Consider the following 21635-nt stretch of genomic DNA (forward strand, 5'->3'; position numbering starts at 1 on the left):
GAGAGCGACACGCACACACGCAGACACCAAACCAAACCCAAACACCAAGATATAAATACAATTGTAAAATAAAATAAAGAATATTATAATGTAATATCCCCCTTGAACGATGACGATGATGTCGACGATGACGAGGTTTCAGGATCCGCTTGTAGCATTCCCACCAGAGCTTGTGCTGCGCATAATATCAGAATTAGATGTTAGCAGTTTATCAGCGATGCGTGAATGCAGTAAATCTTGGAACACATTTGTAGACGTACACGAGGAAGTTCTTTTCACGCTTATTAGAGATAAACAAGGTAGATTGTTTGAGGATGCATTGAATACACTTGAGAGCGTTGGCGGGGGATACGATAAGTGTAATAATTGGAGAGATCTTTGTGAGTTATATAATTATATTCACGCATTAAAACTAAACCCATATTCAGTCATCAATGACAATAAAGTTCAATCTAATATCAAATCTAATCATCCAAAGATTTTTGAGCGTTTCGTAAACACTGGTATGACCCTTACTTGGAGATTTAAGCCGGATTTTGATTTGAATTTCGTTGTCATCACTGCACATCAAGGTGGAGTCAAAGTCTTTGATTTAAATACTTCAGAAGCTCTATGGGAAATTCCAGAGGTAAAAATTTCTTGTTTCAGATGTCACCTCACTCACTCCTTCATAGGAAGAAGTACGCCCGCACGCACACCTCGAATATTCCAATGGTCACTTCTGTATCGATCGCTTTGGAAATGCTTTGGAGGTTTGGAGGAGAAATGACATTGAAAATGCTTATAGAGGTGAGCATGATGAGATGCTCCCAGAGAATCGTGGTCATTTCACTCGCGTTGCCATTCTACCCCATGAAAGAGAGACTAGAGGTTTTCAATTAGACTACCCACACCTCTCCGTTGTTTCTAGTGAAGGTCACGGATATCTCTACGACGTATCAGGCACACCTAGTTTAATCCGTCAGGTTGATATCGAACGAGGCGCAATTGGTCACCTCGATCAGTGTCCAGCTGCTATTGTCTTCTCGATTGGCACAAATGGCTATCACTTCCACAGCAAAACTGATGGTAGACTGATGGGTACATTTCCACCTCAGGAAAGCAATCTCACTCCTGCTAACTACTTCCACGCCCATCACCCTCAACCACCAATGCCAGGTGGTAGCGCTGGTACTGAGAATATACCTGCTCCAAGTCAGCATGTCGAGAATACACGACTCGGAAATGGAACACTCCAAGAAAATCCACCTTCGAGACCTAGAACGCACGAAATGGCAAGTCTTCAAGGTGACGATTGGGGAGCAGGTATGATAGATGGACCGTACTTTGTCGGAATAAGTAGGTCAGGTAGATTAGTACTGTGCTCAGATTGGGAAGCTACACTCGCAACACCCTCATTGGCATCGCAAACGGTCAGCGTACTTGAGTCGGAGACTGATGACTCGAGGTTTGATCTCGGAGGCTGGCTAAGTGTGAGGCACGGAAAGGTGCTATTCGAAGTTTCTGATAGGATATATATCCTCCATTTACCACCTCAAGGAGAGTTGTTAAATCCAGCGACAGCACCACCAATACAAACAGTACCTTCAAACTCATACGCACAACTTCCAGTGCCGATTAGTTACATGTCGGTGCACTCTGATGCTGTCATGTCTACATACGCCACACTACTATTCAATGCGGTGAGAATTGGAGTGGCGAAACACATAAGAATTCTTTCATTCGCAGGTGAAGTGGATGATAGTAGTAAGTGGATAGATCCGCAGTCTCCTGAAAATGAGGATCCTCATAGAAGTGCGTGTACGATTGCATGAATTGTGAAGATTTTAACGAAAGTTCAGATTTTATACTGGAAGTAATGCAAGATAATGCCAACATGCTGGTACCAGAAGATGAAGATGAAATAGAGAATATAATAGAAGATTTTGATCAAGACGAGCAGGATTGGGAGGATGTAAGTGAGGAGAGTGAGGAGGGGGAGAATAGAGGGGAGAGAATTGATCAGGTATTGTAGAAATTACAGAAATTACAGAAATTTTCAGTTGAAATATTCACTTGATCCGAATTATGCATAAATTAAATTACCAATTTAGATACGTGAAGACTGTTGGGGCAGATATGAAGATAGGGGAAATAGGGGGAAAGTGGAAAAAGGGATATATAGCTCTATTAAATACATATAGACTCTATGAATAAATATAAATATTTAAAATCTCAAAATAATTTTAATTGAAATGCCGAACGAATTGCGCAATCAGAATGCCTTGGACACAACCACCATCAAGCGCTTGAATTGCATAATAAACTAAATTAATTGACCAGTCAAGTTCTTAATTGAAATTTGGCTAAATACTGGTCAATCTCCCTCTTAACGATTAAGCAACGTATCTCTCTTTTTCTTTAATTCTTAGGCAAATGAGTGAGTTGGCGTGGTTTATAACACTTGTTACGTCATTAACGGTTAACACAGACTCATCCGCAACTCAACTTTCCTCTCCTCCAGCCTCACCTGCTCATCGATTCATTTCTATCCACGAAGCTTCTCATTTCGATCGCAGGCAATCAGCAGCTCAAGCAGCCCCAGGAATTCCAATTACTCCTTCCTCTGAATCTTACCTACCATTTCCACGTTCAGCTTCACCAGCACCTGCAACTCTAGCCCCTTCTCCATCTCTCTCACACGCCGTCGTTAGCTCCCCGCTAGCTGTACACGCAACTCTCTCTCCACCAGCCACACCTTCACTAGCAAAGAGACCTCTCAACCCAATCACTCATAGCCCACGTTCGTCCATTGCCTCTGTTACTTCCCCAACCCACAGGCAATCTATGGCTCTCGCTGTCTCTTTGTCCTTGGCTGGTAGCGTCGCCTCTTCTAGATGTTCCTCTAGTTCCGCTCAATCTCGTCTTTCTTCTAGAAGGTCTTCTCTCAGTGACTACCCTTCAAAATGGTCAGATGAAGGCGGTGACGAAAGAGACAGCGACGATGATCAAGGCTGCGATATTTTTAAACTCGGTGATGTCTTTGGTGAAGGTTACGATTTTCAAGGTCAACCTGTTAGATCTGTTGAATTAGGCACTCAAACTCAACAAAGATTAACTGACAGACCAAAGAAGATGGAAGTTGTTAAAAAATTAGGTACTGGCTCTTACGCTGCTGTTTACGCGATGAAAGAAATTCTTCAATCCGATCACGATTCAGATGAGGATGATTTCGAATTATCTGGCGTACCTAACAAAAATGTTAACAAGGGTGGACAACCAAGAATGTTTGCTTTAAAGGCTTTATCAAAGAAGAATCTGGATGATTCTCAACTTGAAATTCAAATGTATGAGGCGAGGATACATCAATCTCTACCGGTAAACCAAAACATTGTCACGCTTTATCACACACTTGAAACTTCCAATTGGTTATTTTTGTTGATGGAGTACTGTCCAGGTCAAGATCTTTACTATTGGTTACAAGGTAGATTAGATGAATCTAGTCTGGATTTAGATGAAGAATCTGATCAAGAAGTCAGCATGTCCAATGAAATGACTCCTTCTGCCTCCACGTTAGCTGCTACTCCTTTAGCTAGAAACGGTCACTCTCTAATGGATAAATATTTGGGTGGAGTAGGCAACAAAACTCCTTCAACTCCCTCTTTGTTGGCAAATGTTGACACAAGAAATACTATGGAAGGTAGAGCCAGACTCAGACTCATCTCAAGAATGTTCGAATCAATGTGTGAAGCTGTGGCAGTTTGTCATGATAACGGTATAAGTCACAGAGATATCAAGCCAGAGAACTTTATTGTGACTGACGGTGTGGATGTCATTCAACTTGGCGATGGTAGAACTAAAAAGGAGAGAAAGGTTATTTGCAAGCTAACTGATTTTGGTCTTTCCACCTTCGATACTCAGTCATCTGACTTTGATTGTGGCAGCAAGTCATATATGGCGTTTGAATGTCGCAATAATCTTAACCCAACTTACAATCCAAAACCAGCTGATGTATGGTCACTTGGTATAGTACTCCTCAATATGCTCTTTAAGCGTAATCCATGGGGCGAACCAAGTGTTGAAGCAGATGAGTCATTCGACTACTATTGCCAGGATCCTCAAATGTTCTTGACTGGTGCATTTGCTTTAACTGAACCAGCAGCTGAATTTTTGGCAAAGAATGTCTTATGTGAAGAGACTAAAGATCATCATAGAGTTGGTGCTCGAGAGTTTGGTAGATGGGCAAGAGATTTACATAAGCATGTAGAATTGCCAAACCAACCTAGCCCATTATCAAATTCCATCAGACCAGCTGTACTTGGTAATAGTTTTACACCCTTGAATATACCATCAAGACCACAATCACCTGTCAAGCTGTCTCGTTCAGATGTACTTAACAACAACTTTTCAGAGATTGCAAACACATCTTCACCTAGACTTAACAAGGTTGCCACAGGAAATGAAGACTTTGATCCAGATTTGGATGACACTTTACCTTCTCCATTACCAATGCCGGAGAGGAAATTGGAATCTGAAAACGAAATGAATAGAATGGTTGAAGAAGCTACTCCAAGAGTGACAAAATCGTCACCAAACAAGTCTGCCTTGTTAGAATTTGAAGACAGGGACGACATTACACCGGGACAAAAATCATCAATGTCATTCCAGAAGAACAAACCAACTAAAGTACAGAGAGAAAGTTTCGAACACACGACAACACCAACGATGGCAACTGCGTGGAATTCATATGGACAACGTAGGGATAGAATTGGAAAAAGGCAACAAGCTGCGAATCAAAGTGGAGGTGGAGGTGGAAATGTTACACCAAATGGTTCAACACCATCAAACCACACAAGTCCAACAAAATCTACTACCCCAAGTAAACCGGGATTCAGACCTTTGAATACATCAGCACCTGCTCAAGGTGGGATATCGAAGGAAGCACCTAACAAACCCGTTGGAGTTTACAGACCACCAGCTGCTAGAAAGGAAAAAGATAATAAAGAGATAGGATATGGGGAGAAGAAAGTTTATAACAATGGGAACGTGAATGAGAATGCAAATACAAACAAAGATGCTACCACTGCTAATGCTAATGAGTGCGTTAAGTTGCCACTGCCAGTTTGGAGACGGAATACTTCCAAACTGGTAGATAGTAAAAAGGCCAATAGGTCTAACACTACTTCAGGCAGAGGCAAGCAGAATTACGTAAAATGCAATCGCAAGTACCGTACAAGTCGTCCAGTTTTAAGGTGAGTATTGGTGGGATAATTGACGAAATAGAAATTAACAAAAAACGCAGACCGGTCCTCACAAGCCAACAACAAAAGGCAACAACAACGGATACCAAGGTGCCAATCAAGCCACCAAATCGGCAACCAATTCGTCGACGCATAGAGCAAACGAGAGCGGACAAAGAGCGATTGCGTCAAGACAACAACCAACAAGAGAATTGGAGACCGATAGCCAACAAACGAGCAAATCGTATAACAAGCACAAACCGACAAAGACTTTTGAACACATCCAGCAAGCGCCGAAATCAAGCAGGCCATTTGCAAGGCTAGTTGGATTACCGTTTGGACATGTTCATAGTGAGAGATAGTGCACATAACAAAGGTACAACTTGAACAAGAAATTGATCCAATGAAATGAACTAAACTGAAAAAAAGATGAAAAAATAAGAAAAACGAAACTTGAAACTTATTTTTCTAAATTTTTTGTAACCACCACTACATGATGAATAAAAAAAAAGTTGTACTTTATATCTTTTGGGGGGTATTTCTGTCGCGTAGAACGCACGTATCACCCATCACCCATCGTCACCCACAATGAGATGGAAGTAAATAAAAATTATTTGAGAGTTGATACGAATATCCTTTTGGAGCTGATTGGGTTCATGTTGTCTAGGCTGGTGCAGCATAATGATCAATTACCGCTAGATAGAAATAAGCTTACTAGATTTCATTCGAGGGGAGCACCGGGAATATCAATCAACGATTATCTCAGTAGGATACATAAGTATACGAATACTGATGTGGGTGGTGTGCTATTGTAACTCTCACGCTTACACCAGCTCAAGCCTTGCTGTTTACTAATTCTACTCATTTACATTGATAGAATAAGCGTAATTCTACCCGAGTTGACTATAACAAGCTTGACAGTACACAGATTCATCATCACTGCTATCACCGTCTCGTCTAAAGCCCTATGCGATGTTTTCTGCACGGCGAGCCATTACTCCAAGGTTGGCGGTATTTCACTCAATGAGTTGAATTTATTGGAGAGGGAGTTCTTGCGTATTATCGACTGGAATCTCACTTGCGATAACAAGCAATTAGAAGAGTATTACTTGAATCTAGTGAATAGCCATCCCAACTATACGCTTGGTGGGGGTGATGGTGATGAGGATATACACACACCTAACGACGACGCTATTACTCTTTATGCCTGCTCGCCTACCCACTCAAAACCACAAATCATTCCGCAATCGAGACCAAACCACCAAGACATCACCGAATCACCACAGCAACGTCGACGACTGAGTTGATTTTAATACATAAATTTGTACCAATATACATAGATTGATTTTTGTACTCTACAGTCTATTTATAACACTCGCCTTGGCTTTGGGTGAGATCGGGTTCTTGTCTGCAAAGTACGCCAGCAAGAGCTGCGTGGAGATGAACTTGACGCCTTCTGATTTGCTGTCCAGTCGTCCCAGTGTGTCTCCCTATAAATGTTGTTAGATACACACTCACCACACAACACAACACACACCTTGTACGACAACACCAAGTCGCCACTCCTTGTCTTTGTCAAAGTCAGTTCATCGCCTTTTGGTACCTTGCTTGGAGGGAAAAATGACTTGAAAGTCTGCAGCGACTCGTTGACTTGCTTTGAGGGGGGTATTAGTGTGAATGCCGATGTGGGTGTGGAAACTCACCTGCGACTCCTCAGCGCCCAGCTGTGATGTCTTCATACGCGCCTGAACAGCGCGGACGAATCCATCTCTGAGGTGGCCAAAGTCTGTGTTGCGCACGGGCACTGCGTCAGCAAGTTAGCAAGTTAGTGCATGTCTTGTCTAATCCTCCACGCACCGATCCTGACTGCAAATGTGTATGGGCTGGTGATCAGCCTCTCCATAAGTTTCTCGCCAACCATGTCGCTATCCTGCGAGGCTGTCCTGGTGAGTTTCTCCTTGACGTTCTGGGAGTGGTTTAAGTCAGGTCGGGATGCGCAGTCCGTGGACAGCTTCGCCACCCACCTCCACGGCAGACAATGCTGAGTGTGCGCTCTCCTCGGCGTATATACCCAGCGAATACACGCGTATACTGAGGAAAGAGACGGTACGCACACCCAAGCCAAGCAGCTTGAGCGCTCCGCTGTCGTGTACACTCGCAACCTCATTAGGGAACTTCACCCCGGTATCGCTGTCTTTGCTCAAGTGTGATTCGAGGTCTTGTAATACGCCGGCCAGGATGGGCTTTGTCGGGGTGTTGGGGGTGTCTAATCTGATGGTATCTGCATCTGCATCTGGGGCGTTGTGAGGTGCGCCAAGTATCTTCTCAAGACCCACTGTGGCTGTAGTAGGCGAGCACGAGGAGCATCGATGTGGCTCCAGCCACTGCAAGCCTGCCTGTCCTGTGTGCAGTCAAGCCCTGGCTCTTTGCGATGCTCTTCGATATGTTTCTCACGTTCGCTTGTCGCTGTGCCTGTACACCTCGATGCGCTAATTGGCGGAACATGAGTTGGTGGTGTTGTTAGGAGACGAGTTGCAAAGGTTTGGATTATATGCACCAAGCACCAAGCACAAATCACACAATACAAACAATTTTATTAGCTAATGCATCCGTCGGAACACAACAATATCACCACGTCGTCTGCTATCCTCATGCAAAACCGTGTTGAAGAGGGATAAAGTGACCTCGTATTGCTTCAGCAACTCAGCGTGCAAATCACTATAATCGATGAGCAGAGCCTCAAAGACTATGACGACATCCTCAAGATGTCTCTTTCTCATAAACTCTACCGGCGACGCGTAAAAGACGTCCTCCTCGTTGTATCCACCGGGCTCGCATTGGACAGCATAGAGGGTGAGGTCGGGTCTGTGTATGTGCGACTGCCACGGCGTAGAATGGCACGGCATGTAGAAGCCTACACTGCGCACCCCACTAACTTCCCCTACCCACTCAGATACCTCTACTTGACCGCGCATGTGTGTGGTGAGGAGATAGAGCGCAGGTATCACACCCACAGCCAACCATTTGACTGTCTTCTTACTCAAATTCATCCGCGATGCTGTCAACGCCATCGCTATTGGTAGGAGTGGCTGGATGAAGCGCCATTCTTTGTGTGCGATGAGCGTGTAAACACCTGTGACAAATATCAGAGTATTTCGCAGCGCTTTCTCGGTAGGTGTGCGCATATCGACCACCGCTTTGTATGTATAGACGATGCTCGTGTTGAGGAGAATCGGCCATGCCTGTGTAACGTAGTAGAGCGCGCTACTCGTTCCGTAGAAATGCGACACCGAGTTGATTATGTTGCTCTGTATGAATCTCACCGGAGTGATTGTGAATGAGCCGTATACCATAGAGTCGAGGGACACAACGGAAATCAGAGCAAATAGCCTGTGGGTATTTTAGGCTGGTGATATAGGTAGTAACACATCACTCACCCTACTCCGACTGCCAACATGAGCGCGCTTAGTCGGTTAACGGTTCTTCTTATCAACAAATCAGCCGCTAGGGGTATCCATATGAGTACGTTGGTCGGGCGTATTGCCGCCGCTAAAGATATCACCACCAGCGACTTGGTTAACTGGAATTTGCTGTTCAGTGTCAGAAGTGTTGATCATATACACATCACCTGCCCTCTGCTAGACCTGCGAAAGGGCCAATAAAACAAAGCTACACTAGTCAAAGCTGCTTCAGCGGTATTTGATAAAGATCTATGTCGGGTATAGAGGTCATAGACATTGGTGAAGGCTAGCAGAGTCTGGTTGGGTATAAGGAACGTGTCCTATGATGGCAGAGACCCACATAAGACATGGCTTTCTCATTGCCGTATTCTCTCCTCATAAAGGCGATCAAGGCGATATCCTGTATAGCCGCGAATAAAGCGTTGAGGATCTTTGGAGTGACTTGGACTGGGATATTCGCCCAATCACCTAAGGTATATCCAACAGCGTAGATGGCTGGGTAGGCTACAGAACGGATTCGATTTTCCCACTCCCAAGTCAAATAGCCAAATCCATAGCGCATCCAGTGTGCGACTTCTAGAGACTGGAAATATTCATCTGGTTGGAAGTAGGTACGTGTAGACAGAGATAGAATTAGTCTCAGTAAGAGGATTACTATCAACATGGAAGCAAGAAGACAAGGAGGCGATAATAAATAAATTACATGAGCTTGTTAAAAATCTTCTTGAGTAGGGTGAACTGAGGGATGAACATTGCGACGTGATTCCGGTACTCGTTGTAGGAGGGATACTTTGACAAAGAGATACTCTCTGTGAGTCTGGTAGATGCCTCGAACAGAAGTGACATAGACAGTGGTGATATGAAGACGCTCAATAGATCTACACCGTCCAATTTGGTTCCTAGAACAACCAGCAACGACCAAATCCACCAATTAAGCTGCTCGAATGCAAAGTTTGGGTGCCTGGAGATAGCAAATAAGCCCGAACTGTTGAATCCATCTGCGTAGAGTTTCTTCTCTTTTGGAGTGAGTAAATCCTTTTCACTTGCTATCTTTGTAGAAGAAGCTCTCTTCCAAGATTGATAAGCGTATTGTTGATTATCGGCGATGAACTCGGCTGTGATATTGGCAACACCCAATCCAAAGATGAGATAATCGTTGCGATTCACGTCATATTGCGGGGTCTTGGCGATGATAAGTGCAGGGATACCTGTGATCAAGTGGAGAATATTCTGTGCAATCGCCACGAAGAAGAGGTTCAGAAGCTTGAATTGCCACCAGTTCAACTTCCCCCTCACAATGGGCCATCGATAGTCCTCCGAAGCAAAAGCCATGAGACCTCTTCTGGCGGTGTTGAATGTTAGCCTCGCGGACCAAATAAGTTGTAATGTGAGCAGCAATAGGGCTCTTTGATTTACGGTTGAATAGAGAATTGAAGTCAGTGGAATTGAAGGGGGTGCTTGAAGGTAAGTTTTAAAAGCGAGATCGAATGCAGGAATCACGGTGTATAATAGCGGGAGAATTGTCCATACGCGATCAACCTGTGAGACGTTTGAGGTGATCTCACTAATGCTATATGTCCAGATAGTGTTATATACGCATGCGAGTACCATGAGCTGATCTGTGGATGCATTCAAGTAAATCTCTTTAAGGTTAGCTGAGTGAGTTATTAGCCGAGTGTAGCTATAAACATCGAGATTGAACATGGTGGCGTGTAAGCTAAGAAACGCGGTGTGGATTCATACCACTGCTTATGAATATACAAAGAATACGTAGAAATCACTTCTATTGCCCTTTTCTTCCTCCATAAATCTCACCTCGCGTCTTTAACGGGACAAGTGGCTTAACTTGGCGAAACCGACCGACGGTAAATACCCGCTTGAAAGAATCCTTTAACGGCAACCACCATCATCAAAACAACAAATGTCATTTATTACAATTCTAATTTTTTCGTGATTTCTGACTCGTACGCTTTTCGAAGCACGCCAACCAACTGGGATTGAGAATGCACAGGAGATTTTTACAGCAGAAGCGCTTACAGAGCTCGTCTACTAAGAATCTCATTCCAATCAGGACATCTCTAAAGGGCGCTGGTTTGCTTCAGCAGCCCGTCCTCAATAAAGGCTCTGCGTTTAGTAGAGAAGAGAGAGAGATTTTCCAGGTAGACGGACACATCCCATACGATGTACACAGCCTGGAGAAGCAAATGGTTAGAGCCTATGCTCAGTTTAAGAGACAGCCAAGCAACATCCTTAAGGTATTTTCATCCCTTCAGCCATGTCTTGTCTCTAAAACCTACACAGCACGCCTTCTTAGCCTCACTCAGAGACCAAAATCAAATTCTGTTTTATGCCTTGGTTAGCAGCAGGCTCAAGGAAATGCTACCGGTATTGTGAGCATTCTCATTGGCTGTTATTTTTAGCTCACTCGGCTTACTCCCCAGATACACTCCAACTGTCGGTGAAGCTGTCAGTCAATACTCAGATCTCTTTAGAAGACCTATTGGTTGCTTCCTCAGTTTACCCACTGCTCACACTATGAGAGAGCAACTCCAATCACACGCCAATGCCGCTTTTCGTTACAAATATCCACCAGGCATGAAAAATTCAGACACCGAGAGACCTTTCGATATTGTCGTCGTTACCGACAGTGAAGGTATTCTTGGTATCGGTGATCAGGGTGTCGGTGGTATCTCGATTTCCACTTCAAAGGCTGCTCTCTACGTAGCAGGTGCTGGCGTTGATCCAAACCGCATTCTCTCTGTTGTACTCGACGTTGGCACTGACAACCACACTCTCTTCGCCAACCCTCTATACATGGGTTACAAGCACGTCAGAACTAGGGGCGTTGCATACGATCATTTTGTCCATCAATTCATGATGAACATCAAGGAGCTCTTCCCAGGTGCTTTGGTTCACTTTGAAGATTTTGGTTTGAACAACGCCGCAAGACTCCTCGAAACTTACAAGCCCGTATTGCCATGTTTCAATGACGACATTGAAGGTACTGGTGCTGTTGCTCTTGCTGCAACCATGTCTGCTATCGGTGTCACTAAATCTAAACTCTGCGATCAAAGAATTGTCGTTTACGGTGCAGGTACCGCTGGTATGGGTATCGCAAACCAAATTAGAGATGCCATGATAGAAGTCGATGGCCTCACGTTAGAGGAAGCCAATAGCAGATTCTGGTGCATCGACAGAGACGGTCTTCTTCTCAAGAGCAATCCTAGATTGCAGGGTAGTCAACATGATTACGCTCGCGATGACGAAGAGGTTAGAGATTGGACGAGAGAAATCCAAGAGCAACCTAATTTGCGCATCCTCGATGTGGTAAAGGCAGTCAAGCCAACCATGCTTGTTGGATGCTCTACCAACGCACGCTCATTCAACGAAGATGTTATCAGGACGATGGCTGAGCATGTGGAAAGGCCAATCATCTTCCCAATGTCGAACCCTACATCCCTCGTCGAGGTCGACCCAGCTGATGCCAACGAGTGGACCGACGGTAGAGCTCTAATTGCTACAGGCTCACCATTCCCACCTGCCAAGAACCCAATCACTGGAAAAGATTACTTTATTGCTGAAGCAAACAACGCACTCATTTACCCTGGTTTAGGTTTAGGTACTATTGCATCCAGATCATCAAAGATGAGCAAAGGTATGATCTTGGCTGGTGTTAAAGCTTTAGCTAGTGCGTCACCTGCATTGGAGGATCCAGATGCACCACTCTTGCCTGACTTGGCTGGAGTTAGAAAAGTTAGCTTGCAGATCGCCGCTGCTGTCGTCAGGCAAGCTATGGAGGAAGGCGTTGCCAATATTAATCTTAAAAAGGATGATGATGCTATCATCGAACATATCAAATTTGGTATGTGGGATCCAGTTTATAGACCTTTAGAGTTAGAACCGGAGGATTTAACGAGTGATTAAAATTTCTACTTGAATTACACTCCACGGACGTTTATAGAATTATTGCATAAACTTATATACCAAAAATACTATCTTTTCCTGCTTCTCTAGAGGTTTTCTAATAAATACTTTGCCATATGTGGTTATGCATTCTTGGAAACTCGGAGTAATGGGCCTCAACGTAGGCACAAAAGAATATTTTTTCCAATTAAGTCGCATTTATGTTTCCATAGTTTACAAAAATCAACAAATACATTTGAGAGTGAGAGCGTGCGAGAGTAAAACTTTCATCCGTTGACAAGAAAAATCCTTCTATACCCCTTTAAACACGTTCATTGTGCATCACTGATCCTTTTTCAGTGGAGTAGATGGAATCCGTTCCAACTCTCTTCATTTGTCTGTCATTGTCAAAGTTGGCCATGGGTCCGACCTCGTCATCCTCGTGATCACCCGCACCGGCTTCACCAGCAGTCTTGGCATTCTCGATATCCTTACCGAGATTCTCCTTACCAGCGAGAGCGGTGATGAAAATGAGAGCTCCAATGATTCCGACGAAAATACCTGCTACCGTACTGTAATCTTCGATAACTTCACCACTGCAATTAATGATTGTTCTTGTTTCTGCAGCTCTGGCTTCTATTTGAGCTGAGGCACTTGATACCATGTTACCGAGCTGATACGTCAATCCGGAGAACAGAGAACGGTATGCTGGTGGCGATGCTTCCTGCAAGAAGATTGGGATGACTGAAGATAATTAATCAAATTAGCAAATGATAGCAAAAGAATTTGCAAACTCACCACCCCAAGCGCCCTGTACACCGAATTGAACAAAGAACACACCGGCTGCCAAAGAATTGAAGTCCATTGGAATGACCCAGAGTGGAATAAATGCACACGCAATTACGGCAAATAGTGCCATCGTGAATCTTCTACCAGCTTTTTGCGACACTGCACCGGCAATCGTACCACCAACGACTGCACCGACGTTACCAATGATAGTGAGGAGTGTTGCATCATGTGAGGTTTTACATTTTGCAGTTTCCTGTATTTCTGGTAAGAGGTGGGTGTTATACATCAGTTGAACACTCACGAAGATCTTTGTGAGAAGGTCTTGTGAGGCGTGGGAGAAAAAGTTGAATAATGTCATCACCCAGAAACAGTAAAGAGCCATAATCCAGTAGTTCTTAATCATTTTCCAGATTTCCCTCAAGTATGTCTTAGAAGACACTTGCTGATAATCGCCTGATTCGATCTGCTCCTTCTTACGTGCCTTGGCTGCCTTGTACGTGTCACTTTCTGGGACAAACATTCTAATTATACCTGCTGCCCATGACAGACCAGCACCTGTGAGGTGTGAGTGAGGTGTTGATAATTTAAGACACAACCCACCCAAGTAAAACAAACCACGGTATCCAATGTTATCAGGCAATCCCGGCACAAATCCCAGGTTTACAACAGCAGCAACTAGGTATCCGACTGCATAACCCTGTTGGAAGATACCTGGTTGGCTTTGTTAGAAATATATTGTTAGTTGCTACCGACGCACCCGAGAAAAGACCTCTTGCCTCAGAGGGAAGAGACTCAAGTGCAATACTACTTGCAGGTCCGAAAATGGCACCCATTCCTACTTAATGTGAGATGGTTTGGAGGGAGTGGAGGTTGTCTAAACACACCAATTCCGTAAAGAGACCTGACCTAATGCACTGTCAGCCTAAGTGTAAACATAAATGTTCAAACTCACTGCCAAGAATTGCGAGAACGTTTTTGCGTACGCAGTTGCCAGAGATAAAGCACCGATGATCGCCATCGTCACGACCAAGACATTGCGTCTACCGAACTTGTCACTAATCAGACCACTAATAAGTGCTCCAGCTGAACGCAAAAGAAGCGTGAGAGTCATTGAGGTGGTGATACTCGTTGTGTCTCGCTCGTAATATTCACTAAGCGGGGTGACAGACAATGAAACACTGTAACACTAATGTGAGCCGGACATTACGCAAATCGATAATCCAGCCTACCTGAAATAATCATATGCGTCCATGAACCAACCTGCGTGCTTATGTCAGAAAATTGTCTAAGAAAATTTTAGTGCGACGAAATCGGAGGCTGATTTAGGTGTACTATCAATCAATTACAGCCTTACAGACTTCTTTCGCACCTTTGTGACACTTACAGAGCCATGCACTCAAGTATTGCATCCAGCCAAGAAAAGTGCTGAGAGTCTTGGTAAGAATGACGAGACTTGACGAATGGAATTGACTCACATATGTTTGCAGACCTTGAAGCTGAACCGTCATGTAAGAGGGGATAAAAACTAAATGTAATTTACCCACGGATTCAAGCTGTACTGTCTATATACGATATTAGCTGGGATATCGCGGAGATAGCAAGGACACTCACTGTTCAGGGTTTTTCGATACTTTAAAGTGCTCGATAACTGCTTGTTTGATCTTAGCCATTGTTGCTTTTGTTGTTGCTCGTCGCTGCTAAGTAGATTGGTAGGTTGGTTGAGGCTTCGCCGTAAGATGGATTTGATTGAAAGTGTGGGACAAAAACAAAGAAGCTCTCGTCGTTGTATTTAAATAGAACGGAGAACGGACCACGGACATTTATAGTCTGACAATCAGCTGGGCTGTTTTAACCATTTGACCACGAGTGAGTTCCTGACAACATTAATAAGAGGACATGGGTGGAGTTGACGTGTTCATTGCGCTATTATTTGGTCCGCTGGTTACCTTCCTGTTTGAGGGGTTGGAGTAGGGTCCCGCACTAATGCATTCCTCTACTAAATGGCAAAGGCTCCGACCTCTTTACAGTAAGTGCAGCATCATTGAACAGTCTCAATAACGAAAAAGTGTAAAAATAATGATACCAGCTCGTCGCCAACAAGCCCAACCTGGCCAATGGCAGTCAAACTGGCCAAGCCCGCAGAATAATCCGAGCAGCCAAGATGTTACGGAGAAATCGGCAAGCTCAGCAGGTGAGTTGTCATAGTCAGCAGGTCACCCTCGATCACTGACATTGTGATCAGTTACGACAGGCGAATCACAACCTGAGCCAGAATCTTCACAAGAATCCTCACAAGAACAGGATCGTGACACGCTGAGTGATAAGGGCAAGTCAGCACTTGCGCCGACGCTGACGATATTCATCGTGATCGCGCTTGTCGCAGTGGCACTTCTGTACTGGACACGCAGGAGAAAGAGATTCGTGAAAGACGAGCAGAAGAAGCTCGAGGTGGAGACAGTCAGCTCAACAGACAAGGATTACAAGGGTGACATGTTTGATAGGATAGAGAGTCCACCGCCAATATATACCAGAAGTAGCAGTTTATCCGTACCGACGAGAAAGGACTTTATTAACGGAAATCGCGACAACGACGAGAACCGTGAATTTTCTGACTACTCACTCACGGCGCCGACAGTGAGATTTGGTGGCTCTCAAATACCATCTAGAAGTTCATCTGTGACGAGTATGCCCGCATCAAATAGCCGTGCCAATTCATACGCGGGCACAGGCAGCAATCGATCAAGTGTGGCTAATCCAAATATGGTACTCCCACCAAAGACGTATACGCCATTTGAAGAAACAATGAGAAATTAATGCATGTACTAAATTTATTATGAATCAACATTCGTTTATGTGAACAAAACCACCAAGTGCGATTAGGTGTTTACCGGTATTATTTGTATAAATCAGGCTTGTTACACGGAATTTTATTATTTATCACACTGGTCTACCTTGCTCGATTAGATTGGATAGATATGACTTCTCGCAGCGTGTACATAAAAGAAGAGCGACAACTCAATTCTAGAAAATGTGGCAAATCTGGCATTCATTCACTTTAATTGAGATTTCCTCAGCTTAGCTTAGGCACGTATTCATACCAAAGTCCAAAGGCTAAACACTAGCCTCTCACTCTACTTTCCCTATCATCGCAAATCGATGCGGTTGAAATTAAGCAGAAAGTTGTCAAACAGGCAAGCAACTCTCCCAGATGGTTTTGAAGGCTCGGGTTTGAAGATGGGTTCAAGTAACACCGGCAATAGTGAAACACAAAAGCAAGCAGGTCAATCTGAAGATGAAGCAGACGATGTCTTCAATATCCCTGAAAGTGAGTCTTACCTTGTACATCCAAAACAAACTAACAATATCCAAGACCCTCCTGACTCTGACCAGCCAAAAATCGACCAGCACCAACATGGCAACGAGAATCACAACGAATATTCCTCAGCTCTCGCACCCTCACTCACCATTGGTATCGTCGCAATCATCATCATTTCTGCCGTCGTCGTTCGCTACATGAGAAGGAAGAAGAAGCTGGAAATGCTCGGCAACGCTCCAAACAAACAGAGCGAAAAGGAGAAGCAGCTGGTGGACAATGAGCCGTATGCCAACTCTTCATTAAACTACGGTGACTACGACACTACGCCTCCACCCACATACACAATCCTGCCTCGGAGTACGTCCCTTAACACTCACGGCACCTTCGGCAACGACCAATTTGGCACTATAAACAGTGTCAACAGTGGTATCAACCAATTTGGCGCTATGAACAGCGTCAACAGCGGCAACAACCAATTTGGCACCATAAACAGCGCCAACACCGTCAACACCATGCAAGATCTCCCTCCGACACCAGCCCCTGAAGACGAGGGGGACTTGCGTGGACTTGAACCACCAAGGAGACCTTACGTACAATCGCCGCCAACTGTTCATTTTGCACCAATCATGCCGCGCTCCTCCTCCCTTGGGAGCGTTAATTTGCCGCAATCAGCTTCCCAAGGTAGTGTCAGGAGTGTAAATGAACGTACTGCCAGTCCAACTGAGCGCGCTGCAAGTCCATTATCACATTCATCAAGTCATGCTTCTTTTCGACCACAGTCTGTCACACCGGTGCCCAGAAAAACCCCTTCCCCATCCCAACTAGTTTCGCCTCCGGCAAGTCAATCGCAGCCATCATCTCCCGCCTCAGTCACCTTCGTCAAGTCTCCACCTCCATACGCTCCATCTCCCCCACCTGGCTAACTGAAGAAAGACAATGTATTTATATCGAATGTACTCATGAATTAATGGTTTAATGGCTTATATTACTTAATGAAAAGAGAGTTGGCTAATTACTAAGCGAGCGTGATAGAATCAGGGAATCAAAGAGTACGAGCGCTCAAAGTTTGGTGGGTCTTCATCGGCAAAGCATCCAAAGGGCGTGTCGTTATAGTCCGTCTCAGGTGGCTTGATTGAGCGTGGTTTAGGTGGCCAAAGCTTTGGGCGAAGCTGAGATGGATCCACCTGGCAAGAGTTTACCATCTGAACATTTGCTGGCTGTGAATGCATATCATCTATGGAAAAGTCGTTAAGCATCGCGCTGATAGTTTTGTCGATGCCGGACAATCCATCTGGAACGGCAGATTCTGTGCAACGGTTTGTCTTATCTTCAAGGTGTGTGTTATTTCCTACACACTCCTGATCGTTCTCCACCTGCTTTTGCTTTTGCCCCTGCTCCTTCTGCTTTTGCTTTTTTGGTTTTGCGCGACGCGTGAGCTTGACGCCAGGGTATTGGAGCTTGTGGTTTTCAGTCTCGATATTCGCCAAATAGTTATAACGGTCGCGCTGCGCTTTCGTGAGCTTGGAGTACTCTGCCGAGGCCAAACTCGAAACTTGGCCGACGGCCTTCACTTCACATCCTTCAGCTCTGCAGTTACATTAGCTAATATTTCCATCGATTTTTGCGCTCACTTACTTCAGCTTGTCCTGAAATTCGTTCCGAAATATTAGCCAAGCGCTGTGCTGGTTAAAGTGGACGTAATGAGAGTGGAGGTTGCTTACTCACTTCAACGGTTTGGTGATACTATTTCTTTTCCTGCGTCTCTTTTTCGGTGGCTTGTCCTGTGTGGGTGCGACGGGTTCATCGGGAGCACCATGAGCACCGTGGGTACCAGCGTCGATAGCGTCTCCAAGTACATCGAAAGTCAACGCGTAATCACCCAAAGTATCAAACTCAGGCCAAGCTTGCAAGTACTCGGACATTGCTAATCATGTGACGCAGTAAAGGATGCCCGTAAGGCACAGTAAGAGATTTTAAATACACATGAGCTATTCCACAGTGCATTTTCGCTTATTAAGCATTACAAACGCTAAAGGTGTAAGTGACCCTTTCCGCTGATCAACTGTGTGAGGAGTGTGTGAGATGCGAGTGGCTTACATTCTGCATGTCTTAGTATCTAGGTCTGCCGTGTGTGAAATCTCTTCACCTCCATGCTACCCCAACCATAACGTAAGCCAACAAATTGCTGAAATTTAAATCAAACGACCCGATCCAGAGCATTATACGCCAAAAAATAATGTGGAGCAAAGGTACAACAACATCGTCCAATAATTTTAAAAAATTATAAACTCAAGTATATTATGTACTTAGGGCAAAATTATAACCGTAGTCGAATACTCTACCATTGAGCCAGCCGGCCGTGGTGACCGACGCAGGGCTCGAACCTGCAACCTTTCGATATCAGTTACTCCCATTGAGCTAGTTTGAATATGTAAACGTCTTGATCTTTGTGAGGTGAAACTGCACACAAAGAGCAAGGCGCTGAGATTAATAAAAGAATTAAGTCTAAGATGTATTAAAAGAAAAAGTAGTCGTTTAAATAGTTTAGAATTCTAGGTTTTATTCCCATTGTCTCGTTATCTTCATTGTCCTCGTGCATAATCATGCATAATCTTCATTGTTCTTTATTCTCATTGTTCTCATAGCGACCATGATGTCATTAGGTTTATAGGTTAGGTTAGGTTAGCAAGCATTTAATTATTGTCGATACAATTTGTCTTATTTCTAAAATACTTTAAAAAGATGAAAAATTTGTGGTAATCCAAATGATCGCTTAGAACTCAAAATACGCTGCCCTTGCGCGTATAAGGCCCAATGATAACAGTCTTGTAAGCATTTCATAATGCGGCGTTATCTTTCGCCACTTCTGAAACACTTCATTCGAAGAATCCGTTACGAAACCCCCCGCAGTGAGAAGAAGCGGAACAAAGGAAGTATCAGTGAGGTCCCCGTACTTGTTGACCTTTTCACGCTCATAAAACGACAGCTCCATCTTGTACCGACCCAATGGGCCAAGATTCTTGAGGTGGGTCGCTGCCGTCTTCACACTGGCTGTAGGGGCGATTATCGTAAGGTCGTACTCACACGAGTTCCCTTTAGACGCTGCTGGGCCAGTTACCCGAAAGTCCGTTCTTAAATGAGTATTTCTTACAGCTGGCTCAGGAGTAATTGTTGAAGCGGGAGCTGCTGCAAGAAATCTCATAAGAAGGCCTTTCACATAATCATGCCGAGCCGTCCTAAGGTTTTCGCGTGAGTTACAGATATCATCATGGCCTACAGAATTCTCCATGCCACATTTCCTGCAATTGTTATCCTTACCAGGACAAAGAGTACGAATGTGTAACGCATACGAAATCTCAGTGTCCGAAAGCTTCAGTTGCTTGTTGTATGGTATTGTTGATAACCATTTCCGGCCCAGCTTTGATTGGCTATCCAGCACGACGTTCCTCTGATCCCGGCTAAGTGTATCAAACTTCTTGTTGAATTCCAACTCATAAAAAGCTCCAGTACGTTGACGCTGCAGCGTTAAAGTCTCATACGGACCACTACGTTGATGAAAAATGGCCTCTAACGTAACGCAAGCTTGTTCCATCATCGAAGCATACGCCATGGGAGCCACGTCTGAATGTAACGGTACACCCAAACCTCCATAGCGCTGAGGAATGCCGATGATCCAAGTGTCCAAGACTTGACGACGTGATGACCCACGTAACTTCTTCACTTTTTCATGAAGAAGCGTATCCAACACATTCCATTCCTCCAACATGTCATCAGTCCTGAGGCTGCGCTGCAAATGACGTAGCTCTGCTTGAATGCATCTAAGTAAAAGCAAGAGCTGATGTTGGGAATGAACACCGTCTAGTGCTTCGACCTTGGAACGAACTTGAGCAGTCTTGGAACGGAGGAAGCCTGCACGTGCTTCACGCGGCCCGACCATGGATCCCAGGATCTCGCGCCCATGTTGCCTCACATCGTCCCATGATACCACCGAACACTTGGAGCGGTTAAGCTGTAGACCACAAGTTACCTTGGCGAAGAACTCCTCGACGTCTGCCATGACATCCTCGGTTGCAAAAAGGTACACGTCGTCGAGATACGCAAGCACCATTGCCCTATCACCAAGTATCTTTTGTAAGTCTTGGAGTGTATCCTTCACCGCTAACGAAAACAGTAGCGGGCCAAGCGGATCACCTTGCCGAACGCCTTGACTGGATTGAAGGGACGCCTGCGTATCATCGCCGTTGACTAGGAGTGAGCTAGGTTGATTATAAGCCCACTTGACTGCTTTGGTGATTGGCTGTAAATGCTTGAAGGTTGCGGATGCTAATACTTTCCTATCGATAGTGTTGAAAGCATTACGAAAGTCCAACGATATCATGTATTTGTACTGTCCTTCATCCTTATCGACTTGCAGTTGCGACGCAAGCACGATGGGCTCTACGCCTCCACTTGTACCTACACCAAGCTGATATGGATGGAGACAGGACGGCTTGAAATATGTACGCATAACAACCTTCATAACTAGACGATAAAAGATCTCACCGACAGCTATTGGACGGACACCACCATCCGATTTTGCAAGAGGGATGAGTCGGCTGGCACAGAGCATCTGTTGAGCGGGGGCTGTACCTTGTACGACTAGACGCACTAGCAGATCCATAAAGTGCTTGAATGAATCCACCTTGTACGCCTCCTTGGTTAGACTGTAAGTCCAGCCAGAAGGTCCTGCCGCTGTCGATGTGTTCATCCTTTTCATCGCTTCCAAGCTATCCCCATCAGCTGGCATAAGACCCGAACGATACCCGTTGATACCCTTGAAAGGGTTAGGTTCACCTTGAGGGTGTTTGCTACTTAGCTGATCTATAACCTCACCCGTCACTGGAAGTATGCCGGCTTTGTCTCCCAAGACTCGACTCGCGGTACCGAGGCTTAGGTGAACAAGCATTT

General features: G+C 44.7%; 12 protein-coding genes across 12 annotated transcripts; 5 read left to right on the forward strand and 7 right to left on the reverse strand.

Moving 5' to 3' along the window:
* Window positions 1–118: 118 nt before the first annotated feature.
* Window positions 119–5581, forward strand: J056_004355 (Negative regulator of sexual conjugation and meiosi; the record flags this gene model as incomplete). The annotated part of the gene is made up of 7 exons (XM_009269556.1): window positions 119–380; window positions 429–628; window positions 675–1794; window positions 1842–1967; window positions 2471–5078; window positions 5168–5231; window positions 5282–5581. 7 exons carry the CDS (start codon window positions 119–121, stop codon window positions 5579–5581), a joined length of 4680 nt encoding a protein of 1559 aa, XP_009267831.1.
* A 294-nt stretch (window positions 5582–5875) lies between these two features.
* J056_004356 (Nuc-1 negative regulatory protein preg) lies at window positions 5876–6526 on the forward strand (the record flags this gene model as incomplete). Its single annotated transcript, XM_009269557.1, has 2 exons — window positions 5876–6013; window positions 6053–6526. The coding sequence occupies 2 exons, from the start codon at window positions 5876–5878 to the stop codon at window positions 6524–6526; spliced, it is 612 nt and encodes a 203-aa protein (XP_009267832.1).
* Window positions 6527–6574: 48 nt separating this feature from the next.
* J056_004357 (uncharacterized protein) lies at window positions 6575–7724 on the reverse strand (the record flags this gene model as incomplete). The annotated part of the gene is made up of 6 exons (XM_009269558.1): window positions 6575–6709; window positions 6757–6873; window positions 6923–7023; window positions 7077–7185; window positions 7244–7512; window positions 7556–7724. 6 exons carry the CDS (start codon window positions 7722–7724, stop codon window positions 6575–6577), a joined length of 900 nt encoding a protein of 299 aa, XP_009267833.1.
* A 95-nt stretch (window positions 7725–7819) lies between these two features.
* On the reverse strand, window positions 7820–8676 carry J056_004358 (GPI mannosyltransferase 3; the record flags this gene model as incomplete). Its single annotated transcript, XM_009269559.1, has 2 exons — window positions 7820–8609; window positions 8657–8676. The coding sequence occupies 2 exons, from the start codon at window positions 8674–8676 to the stop codon at window positions 7820–7822; spliced, it is 810 nt and encodes a 269-aa protein (XP_009267834.1).
* Window positions 8677–8716: 40 nt separating this feature from the next.
* On the reverse strand, window positions 8717–9344 carry J056_004359 (GPI mannosyltransferase 3; the record flags this gene model as incomplete). The annotated part of the gene is made up of 3 exons (XM_009269560.1): window positions 8717–8809; window positions 8848–8976; window positions 9021–9344. 3 exons carry the CDS (start codon window positions 9342–9344, stop codon window positions 8717–8719), a joined length of 546 nt encoding a protein of 181 aa, XP_009267835.1.
* Window positions 9345–9379: 35 nt separating this feature from the next.
* Window positions 9380–10384, reverse strand: J056_004360 (uncharacterized protein; the record flags this gene model as incomplete). The annotated part of the gene is made up of 1 exon (XM_009269561.1): window positions 9380–10384. One exon carries the CDS (start codon window positions 10382–10384, stop codon window positions 9380–9382), a length of 1005 nt encoding a protein of 334 aa, XP_009267836.1.
* Window positions 10385–10683: 299 nt separating this feature from the next.
* J056_004361 (putative NAD-dependent malic enzyme 3) lies at window positions 10684–12604 on the forward strand (the record flags this gene model as incomplete). The annotated part of the gene is made up of 3 exons (XM_009269562.1): window positions 10684–10935; window positions 10982–11070; window positions 11122–12604. 3 exons carry the CDS (start codon window positions 10684–10686, stop codon window positions 12602–12604), a joined length of 1824 nt encoding a protein of 607 aa, XP_009267837.1.
* Window positions 12605–12905: 301 nt separating this feature from the next.
* Window positions 12906–15042, reverse strand: J056_004362 (Carboxylic acid transporter protein-like protein; the record flags this gene model as incomplete). The annotated part of the gene is made up of 12 exons (XM_009269563.1): window positions 12906–13327; window positions 13382–13625; window positions 13674–13927; window positions 13973–14083; window positions 14130–14207; window positions 14257–14278; window positions 14325–14550; window positions 14602–14632; window positions 14757–14797; window positions 14848–14868; window positions 14917–14934; window positions 14984–15042. The coding sequence occupies 12 exons, from the start codon at window positions 15040–15042 to the stop codon at window positions 12906–12908; spliced, it is 1527 nt and encodes a 508-aa protein (XP_009267838.1).
* A 406-nt stretch (window positions 15043–15448) lies between these two features.
* On the forward strand, window positions 15449–16186 carry J056_004363 (uncharacterized protein; the record flags this gene model as incomplete). Its single annotated transcript, XM_009269564.1, has 2 exons — window positions 15449–15563; window positions 15615–16186. 2 exons carry the CDS (start codon window positions 15449–15451, stop codon window positions 16184–16186), a joined length of 687 nt encoding a protein of 228 aa, XP_009267839.1.
* Window positions 16187–16528: 342 nt separating this feature from the next.
* J056_004364 (uncharacterized protein) lies at window positions 16529–17611 on the forward strand (the record flags this gene model as incomplete). Its single annotated transcript, XM_009269565.1, has 2 exons — window positions 16529–16697; window positions 16743–17611. The coding sequence occupies 2 exons, from the start codon at window positions 16529–16531 to the stop codon at window positions 17609–17611; spliced, it is 1038 nt and encodes a 345-aa protein (XP_009267840.1).
* Window positions 17612–17722: 111 nt separating this feature from the next.
* Window positions 17723–18692, reverse strand: J056_004365 (Transcription factor 7-like 1-A; the record flags this gene model as incomplete). Its single annotated transcript, XM_009269566.1, has 4 exons — window positions 17723–18275; window positions 18324–18365; window positions 18414–18612; window positions 18686–18692. 4 exons carry the CDS (start codon window positions 18690–18692, stop codon window positions 17723–17725), a joined length of 801 nt encoding a protein of 266 aa, XP_009267841.1.
* A 769-nt stretch (window positions 18693–19461) lies between these two features.
* J056_004366 (Retrotransposable element SLACS kDa protein) lies at window positions 19462–21474 on the reverse strand (the record flags this gene model as incomplete). Its single annotated transcript, XM_009269567.1, has 1 exon — window positions 19462–21474. One exon carries the CDS (start codon window positions 21472–21474, stop codon window positions 19462–19464), a length of 2013 nt encoding a protein of 670 aa, XP_009267842.1.
* Window positions 21475–21635: the final 161 nt, after the last annotated feature.

The sequence above is a fragment of the Wallemia ichthyophaga genome (assembly GCF_000400465.1).
Source record: "Wallemia ichthyophaga EXF-994 unplaced genomic scaffold scaffold7, whole genome shotgun sequence".
Taxonomy (NCBI): Eukaryota; Fungi; Basidiomycota; class Wallemiomycetes; order Wallemiales; family Wallemiaceae; genus Wallemia; species Wallemia ichthyophaga.